Source organism: Anolis sagrei, chromosome 13 (assembly GCF_037176765.1).
Source record: "Anolis sagrei isolate rAnoSag1 chromosome 13, rAnoSag1.mat, whole genome shotgun sequence".
NCBI classification, from domain to species: Eukaryota; Metazoa; Chordata; class Lepidosauria; order Squamata; family Dactyloidae; genus Anolis; species Anolis sagrei.
In genome coordinates, this window is record NC_090033.1 from 12,959,153 (window position 1) to 12,968,501 (window position 9,349).

A 9,349-nucleotide genomic window follows, 5' to 3' on the forward strand; every position below is an offset into this window, starting at 1 on the left:
CGGTCAAGGTGGAACACTGTGGCCGGGTTGTCAGACTTTAGGATCTATATAGTAGGCTTGGGTAACCACGGAAAAATTTGGTTCTAAACTCGTTTCGTTTTTAGGGGGGCCTTTGCGTTTCGTTTTTTTAAAGAATTCCGAAATTTTCCTTTAAAAAAGTTCGAAATATACGAAATTTCGTAAAATTACGAATCGATTCGTTAATGGCGGACGTGATTGCGAAATATGCTAAAAAATCCTCCAAATGGGACAGGGGGAACTTCTGAAGCTTCCCTCTCCCTCTGTTGTTGACTGTTGGTGTGATAATTTATTTTTTATCACTGATAAAATAAACATCAACTATAAAACTTGCACCAGACATACGGAAATAATTACGAAACAGTTATGAAACAATACGAAATAAATTGGAAAAATTGTTTCGATTTTTAATTACTCCTCACAGTAGTCCTGCATGGCTCAATATTGGATCGTAAGCTAATTTAAATACGAATTAATAACGAATTACGAAATTAACGAACGAAACCGCCCAAGCCTACTATATAGCAATCTTAAATAACCACTCAAGAGGCGTTTCGCTTTGAAATTGATATATTGCTTGTATCTCTGCAGCAAAGAAAGACACTATTGACTTTTTCCCACCATCACTTCCTTTTATACACCTTTCCTGCCCATCTCCCCCTCTTCTCAGTTTTCTTATTAGAACTTGTTGCTTCACAAGTTCCAATACAAGGTTTCCATTGGTCTCTGCTGGCTTCAAAATGTCACAGAGAGAGAGAACTGATTCAGCCAGGATGATTCAGTCAGGATGACACTGAGGGGATTTGTGATGTCTTCATGCCATCAGAAATTGACACCTGACACGGGTATGATCATCTTCTGGAAGTAGAGCCTTGATGGAGGATTCGTAAATGACCACAAAGACCTATTCTGGATCCACATGACGGTCATTCACATCAAGGACATTGAATTCCAGATCGAAGGCAGTCCCAATAAGGTTTTGCTTGACACTAGGCTTGGGCGATCAAGAAAAAAATTGGTTCTAAACTCGTTTCGTTTCTAGGGTGCGCTAGCATTTCTAAATTCCGAAATTTAAGATTTCAAAATTTTGAAATTTCTGAAATTTCGTAAATTATGAATCAATTCATTAATGGCGGACGCGATTGCGCAATATGCTAAAAAAACCTCCAAATGGGACAGGGGGAACTTCTGAAGCTTTCCTCTCCCTCTGTTGTTGACTGTTGGTGTGATAAAACAAACAACAACTATATTATATATTATATTATCATAATATTATTATATTATATTGTATATTATATTATATTGTATATTATATTATATTATAATATTATATTATTTTATATTATATTATTATAATATATTATATTATTATAATATTATTATATTATATTATGTTATTGTATATTATATTATATTACTTTATATTATAATATATTATAATATATAATATATTATATTATATTATACAATTATAATATAATATAATAATAATATAATATAATATAATATGCAATAACATAATATAATAGTATTATAATAATATAATATATTATAATATAAAATGATATATATATTATATTATTAAAATATTATATTATATATTATATTATAGTATTGTATATTAGAGTGAGGCAAGAAGAAGCATGGGGAAAGAGGAGGGAAGCAGCAGAGCAAAGGGACCGGAAGTGGGGTTAATGCGAGATTGTAAAACTTGCACCAGACATACGAAAATAATTACAAAATAATTACGAAATAATTACGAAAATTAGAAAAATTGTTTCGATTCTTAATTACTCCTCACACTATTCCTGCATGGCTCGATATTGAATCGTAAGCTAATTTAAATACGAATTAATAACGAATTACGAAATTAACGAACTGGATCGCCCAAGCCTACTTGACACATCACCTTCCTCTAGACAAGTTTCTTCCTTTTGCTCAAGATTCATGACTCTTCGAGGTCCGTAGCACCATAGTTGGTCACTGACCTACGGTTGCAACACTCAAGGGATGCCCACTCTCACCATTTCTATTTATACTCGTTTTTGAAGTGCTTTAAAGGTATCTATTATGATAGATATATAGATATTATTATTGTAGATATATTATAGCCCAGGGTTGCTATAAAGTAAAAATGGATGGCCATCTTTTGGGAGTGTTTTGGTTGTGCCTTCCTGGATAGACTTTTCTAACTCACAGATCGTACCTTTTTGTCCTTTCTTTGTATATTGGACTTCATTTCCCAGAATTCCTTCCCGTAACTCAGTATGGGTGAGCTTTCTGGGCACACACACAGAATCCCTGCCCTGTGAGTTCACAGCGGAGGCACCTCCATGCTGCCGACAGCGGGAAAGGAAAGGAAAGGAAAGGAAAGGAAGGAAAGGGAGGGGGTGTATCTGGAGGAGGGTGTCCTCTCTCTCCCCCTCCTTCCCTCTCTTTGAATCCTTTGGGATTTGATTCTATGATTCTATGAAAGGGAGGGGGTGGATCTGGAGGAGGGTGTCCTCTCTCTCCTTCCCTCTCTTTGAATCCTTTGGGAAGAGAGAAGCAGGGGGTAGCAAGAGGGATATACTGGCCACCTTTCCCTCCCTCTCTCAAGCTACCTCTCTCTCAGCTGTTTGTTTTCCCCCCTCATGCAGGAGGGAAGGGGTATTCTTTTAATGCATGCTCTGTATAGTCATTTAGCTTTGTGGGGTGTTTAAGTTCTTTCCGGTCAATTTTTTTTGTTTTTTTGAGTGAAAGACATAGATTGCTTTAGTTGGTGTCTTGTGTTCAAATTTGGTGTCAATTCGTCCAGTGGTTTCTGAATTCTGTTAATCCCACAAACGAACATTACATTTTTATTTATATAGGCTAGCTGTACCCGCCACGTGCTGCTGTGGCCAACCTTCCCTCCCTCTTTCTCTCCTCCCTTCCCTCATTCCTTCCTTTCCTCTTTTTCTTTCCCTATCTCTCATCTTTCTTCCATCTCTACCTGTTTCTTTCCTCCCTCTCTTTGCTCTTTGGTTACATCCTTCCTTCCCTATCTTTCGTTCCTTCTCTCCTTCCTTCCCTCTCTTTTCCCTTTCACTTTTTTATTTCCTTCTCTCCTTCCTTGCTTCTCTATCTTTCTTTATTTCCTTCTTTCCCTCCCTTCTTCTCTCCTTCCTTCCTTCCCTCTTTCCCTCCTTCTCTCCTTACTTCTTGACTGTCCCATTTAATATTGTATTTATATCTTACATAGAAAGAAGGGAAGGAAGGAAAAGAAAGGAGGAGGGTCAGGGAGGGAGGAGAAGGAAGGAAGGAAGGAGGGAAAGAAAGGAGAGGGATGAAGAAAGGAGGGAGGGAAGGAAATGAAGAGGAAGGAAATGAAGAAAGGGAAAGAAGAAGGAAAGGGAGGGAGGGAGGAAGGAAAAGAAGGAAAGGAAGAAGGAAGGAGGGACAGGAAGGAAGGGAAGGAGGGAAAGAAGGAAAGGAAGGAAGGAAAGGGAGGAAAGAAGGGAAGGGAGGGAGAGAAGGAAGGTCCTTCATTCAAGCACTGTGGACCTTCCTCACCTCCTCCCCCCCCCTCCCCCTCCTCCTCCTCCTCCCCTTCTTCCATGCAGTTTCTCCTTTGTGGACATGCAGTTTAGAAGTCCTTTCTGCTTTTGGTTTTCGTTGTTTTTTTTGAGTGGAGAACATACATTGGGTTCTTAGGGACATAGTGTCCAAATTTGGTGTCAATTGCCCCAGTGGTTTCTGAGTTCTGTGAATAGCACAAATGAACATTACATTTTTATTTATATTATATTATATTATTATATTATATTATATTATATTATATTATATTATATTATATTATATTATGTGGGCTGGTCCATGAGGTCACGAAAAGTCGGAAGGGACTGAATAAATGAACAACAAAAACAATGTTATGTGACATAAAAAAAAATCTTAATTCTGATCATTCTTGGTGAGAATCCTGACATCCAAATGCTTAACGTTTTCTGCTTGTGTGTTACGGCTCTCTAGGTATCGTCTTGCTCCTGAATATCCGTTCCCCACACAGTCCGAGGACTGCCACACGGCTACAGTGCATTTCATGAAAAACGCCGAGACTTATGGGGTGGATCCCTCCCAGATCGTCATTGGCGGAGACAGTGCCGGAGGCAACTTTGCCACTGCAATTGCCCAGAAATTGGTGGGGAGACCTGATCTTCCAAAGTTGCGGGCTCAAGTGCTGATTTATGCAGGCACCCAAGCCATGGACTTCACCTTGCCTTCCTGTCAACAGAATGCTCGAATGCCATTCTTGTTTTGCGAGAACCTCGCTTATTATGGGATGCAATATTTTGGGAAGGACACTTCTTTATCAGATGACTTGCTTCGCGGGTCTCACGTGCCGCACGAAATGAGACTGAAATGTGCCAAGTATGTGAGTCCGGACAACCTTCCAGAGAGATCTAAACAACGAGGCTACCAACCCATCCCGTTGGCTCCTTTCAAGCCCAAAGTGTACGAACAATTGTCCAACATCCTTGATGTCTCTTTTTCTACCCTTTTTGCCGATGATGCCGTTATCCAACAACTCCCGGAGACGTTCATCGTGAGCTGCGAACATGACATCTTACGGGATGACAGTTTACTGTATAAGAAACGCCTGGAGGACAACGGCGTCAAAGTTGTCTGGTTCCATGCCGAAAACGGTTTCCATGGTGTGATAAACTTTTTCGACTTGGGTTTTTTCTCATTTCCACTTGGGTCAGAAATATTGAGTCGCGTCGCTGACTTTGTCAAACACTTATGAGATGTATTCTCCCCAAGATAATGGTATAATATGTATTAGGCTTGGGCGGTTTCGTTCGTTAATTTCGTAATTCATTATTAATTTGTATTTACTAGGCCTGGGTAACAACGGAAAAAAATGTTTCTAAAATCGATTTGTTTTTTGGGGGGTTTTGCGTTTTGATATTTAAAATAATTACAAAATTTTCCTTTTAAAAAGTTCGATATTTACGAAATTTCGTAAATGGTAAAAAAATAACGAATCGATTTCCGAAACAATAACGAATCGATTCGTTAATGGCGGACGCGACCGCGAAATACGCTAAAAAACCTCCAAAAACTTCTGAAGCTTCCCTCTCCCTCTGTTGTTGACTGTTGGTGTGATATTATAATTTTTTTTCACTAATTAAACCATAAAACTGGCCCAGACATGCGGAAATAATAACGAAACGACCTCAGAACAATAACGAAACGAATACAATAACGAAATACGAAGCATTTACAAAACGTCTTTAAAAATTCTTTTTTTAAAAAATTGCTCCAGAATGGTTCGTTATCGCTTCGTAATCAACAAAATTAACGAATTAGTAACGAATTACGAATTAACGAAACGAAACCGCCCAGCCCTAGTATTTACATTAGCTTACGATCCAATATTGAGCCATGCAGGAATAGTGTGAGGAGTAAATTAGATTCGAAACAATTTTTTCAATTTATTTCATAATTATTTCAAAATTATTTCGTAATTATTTCGTAATTATTTTCGCATATCTGGTGCAAGTTTTATAGTTGTTGTTTGTTTTATCACACCAACAGTCAACAACAGAGGGAGAGGGAAGCTTCAGAAGTTCCCCCTGTCCCATTTGGAGGTTTTTTAGCATATTGCGCAATCGCGTCCGCCATTAACGAATCGATTCGTAATTTTACGAAATTTTGTATATTTTGAAATTTTTAAAAGGAAAAATTCGGAATTATTAAAAAAAATGAAACGCAAGGGCCCCCTAAAGACAAAACGAGTTTAGAACCAAATTTTTCCGTGGTTACCCAAGCCTAATATGTATACTTACTTTTACAGGAATACGCTGTATTTCTATTGATTGGAGTGTTTCTCTTTCCCGATAATGGTTGGTCAAAATTACATACATTGTCATTGAATTATCATGGTTTTTGCATGTAAAGCCTGGGGAGAGGGATCGTTTATTATGTATTTTAATATTACACTATTCAAGGGTACGTTCAGCTGACCTCTCGCTGAAGAAGCGTTTGACACAAAAGGCTGCCGGTTAGTGAAAGTACGAGGGTTGAATGAAAAGTAATGCCTCCACCTTTGTTACTTGGGTTTGGATGGGAATGTTTCAATAAATCAAATGCAGAAGTAATCCTTAGAATGTGCTCTTTAACAACCACTATTCACTTTTCGACGTAATCACCAATTGGATAGATTTCTGCCAATGACTAACAAGTTTGTTGTTTCCACGCTACAAGCTGGTTGTTGTTTCCACACTACAGTGAACGTCCCAGGTGTTTTGAAATGCCCAGGATGTCACCTGAGGTATGGAGATGAATTAAGAGTTATCTTATTCTATACAATTTGCAAACAACTATTGATCTACAGCCAAACAATTTCAGGTGGTGCAATACCGGCTAAGCAGTGTAATTTCTCCAGTGGTGTAGGGCACAGACACCGTGTGATAATGCGGCATGTCTCATTAAGAGCCACATCCACTGTTTTAGTGTGGTGAGATGTGTTCCACACTGGGCATGCATACTCAGCAGCAGAGTAGCATAGAGCAAGGGCAGATGTCTTCACTGTGTCTGGTTGTGATCCCCAGGTTGTGCCAGTCAGCTTTTGTATGATATTGTTTCTAGCGCCAACTTTTTGCTTGATATTCGGGCAGTGCTTCTTGTAGCATGGTCCAGAGTGACTCCCAGATATTTGGGTGCGCTGCAATGCTCCAGTGGGATTCCTTCCCAGGTGATCTTCAGAGCTCGGGATGCTTGTCTGTTCTTGAGATGAAAAGCACATGTCTGCGTTTTAGATGGATTAGGGATCAGCTGGTTTTCCCTATAGTAGGCAGTAAGGGCACCTAGAGCTTCGGAGAGCTTCTGTTCAACCATCTCAAAGCTCCCTGCTTGAGCAGTAATGGCACGACCATCAGCATAGATGAAACTCTCTGTCCCTTCTGGCAGTGGCTGGTCATTTGTGTAGATGCTGAACATGGATGGAGCAAGCACGCTCCCCTGAGGCAGGCCGTTCTTCTGTTTCCGCCATCTGCTTCTCTGGCCCTGGAACTCAACAAAAAAGCTCCTGTTTTGTAGCAGGTTTCCTATGAGGCGGGAGAGGTGATCACTACTGACCAAAAGGTCATGAGTTCGAAGCAAACCCGGGTTGGAGTGAGCTTCTGGCCAATTTCTGTAGCTTGTTGTCAACCTTTGCAACCCAAAAGACAGTTGCATCTGTCAGGTAGGAAACTTAGGTACCACCTATGTGTGGGGAGGCTAATTTAACACATTTACAATCTCCAGCAAAAGCATGCAGGGAATGCGGAAAGTACTTCATCAGTGTCGCAGATGGACGGTGAAGCGACAGCTCCCCTGGTGGCCAGGAAAGTTGGAATACCCTCTGACTGTCTGTCTATATGTGTTGTGTGTCTATGGCAGGGGTCCTCAAACTTTTTAAACAGAGGGCCAGGTCACAGTCCCTCAAACTGTTGTAGGGCCGGATTATAATGTGAAAAAAAACATGAATGAATTCCTATGCACACTGCACATATCTTATTTGTAGTGCAAAAAAACACTTTAAAACAATACAATAAATAATGAACAATTTTAACAGATAAAAGCTTATTAGTATTTCAATGGGAAGTGTGAGCCTGCTTTTGGCTGAAGAGATAGGATTGTTGTCACCTAACAACCTCTGAGGATGCTTGCCATAGATCAGTGGTTCTCAACCTTCCTAATGCCGCGACCCCTTAATATAGTTACTCATGTTGTGATGACCCCCAACCATAAAATTATTTTTGTTGCTACTTCAGAACTGTAATTCTGCTCCTGCTATGAATTGTAATGTAAATATCTTAAATACAGAATGTATTTCATTCACTGGACCAAATTTGGCACAAATATCTGATACGCTGACATTTGAATGATGGTTTGGTTGTAGTTGCTGGGATTTATAGTTCACCTACAATCAAAGAGCATTCTGAACTCCACCAATGATGGAATTCAGCCAAACATGGCATACAGGACTTCCATGACCAACAGAACACACTGGAAGGGTTTGGTGGGCATGACCTTGAGTTTGGGAGTTGTAGTTCACCCACATCCAGAGAGCACTGTGGACTCAAATAATGATGGATCTGGACCAAATTGGCACAAATACTCAATATGTCCAAATATGAATACAGATGGAGTTTGGGGGAAATAGACCTTGACATTTGGCTGTTGTAGTTACTGGGATTTCTAGTTCACCTACAATCAAAGAGCCAGGAGAACTGTGGACTCAAACAATGATGGATGCAGACCAAACTTGACACTGATACTCAACATACCCAAATGTGAACACAGGTGGAGTTTGGAGAAAATAGACCTTGACATTTGGGAGTTGTAGTTGCTGGGATTTCTAGTTCACCTACAATCAAAGAGCCAGGAGAAGGCGGGGAAAGGGGCTGGTGAAGCGGCTTTGGGGCCGCGCTGCCAGCCCCCTCCCCAGGCCGAGCCTGCCTCCTCCCGGCTTCAGGACAGGGCCTCGCCTTGTCCTGAAGCCGGGAGAAGGTGGGAGAAGGGGCTGGTGAAGCGGCTTTTGGTCTGCACCTCGTCCTGAAGCCAGGAGAAGGCATGGGAGGTGGTAGGCAACACGGCCCCAAAGCAGTGTCACCTGCCACCTCCCATGCTTCTCCACACCCCGCGGGCTGGATAAATGCCCTCGGGGGGCCGTGTCTGGCCTGCGGGCTGTAGATTGAGGACCCCTGGTCTATGGCATTGAATGTTTGCCATGTATGTGTACATTGTAATCCGCCCTGAGTCCCCTGCAGGGTGAGAAAGGTGGAAAATAAATACTGTAAATAAATAAATAAATAAATAAATACATTCGCCAAGCCAGGAGAACCCCAGATCCTGACAAAGTCTTCAATCTAGGGTGCTCCCTTGATGACGTTGTTGAGCAATTGGATACATTTCTGCCAACGATTAACAAATTTTCTGAAACCGTCACGGAAAAAGTCAACACTGAGCAATTGGATACATTTCTGCCAACGTTGTTGAGCAATTGGATACATTTCTGCCAACGATTAACAAGTTTTCTGAAGCTGTCACAGAAAATGTCGACACTGAGCAATTGGATACATTTCTGCCAACGTTGTTGAGCAATTGGATACATTTCTGCCAATGATTAACAAGTTTTCTGAAGCCGTCACGGAAGAAGTCGACACCGAGCAATTGGATACACTGAACCTGACTCAGCACATAGAAGATGGCTTTGAAAGGCAGCAGATCACAGGAGCTGTCTTCATAGACCTGTCAGCAGCCTATGAGACTGTGAACCACCACCTCCTCCTGAGAAAAATGTATAATATCACAAAGGACGACC

At 40.8% G+C, this 9,349-nt stretch overlaps 1 protein-coding gene across 2 annotated transcripts in view; it reads left to right on the forward strand.

The window, feature by feature from the left end:
* Window positions 1–4,890, forward strand: part of LOC132764754 (arylacetamide deacetylase-like 3) — an 18,088-nt gene extending 13,198 nt beyond the window's left edge. For both annotated transcript variants that reach the window (XM_060758805.2, XM_067472791.1), the window contains exon 4: window positions 4,009–4,890. In XM_060758805.2, coding sequence (XP_060614788.2) covers window positions 4,009–4,783 — 775 coding nt within the window. In that variant the 3' untranslated portion in view covers window positions 4,784–4,890. The remainder of the gene's footprint in view (window positions 1–4,008) is intronic.
* The last annotated feature ends 4,459 nt before the right edge of the window (window positions 4,891–9,349 follow it).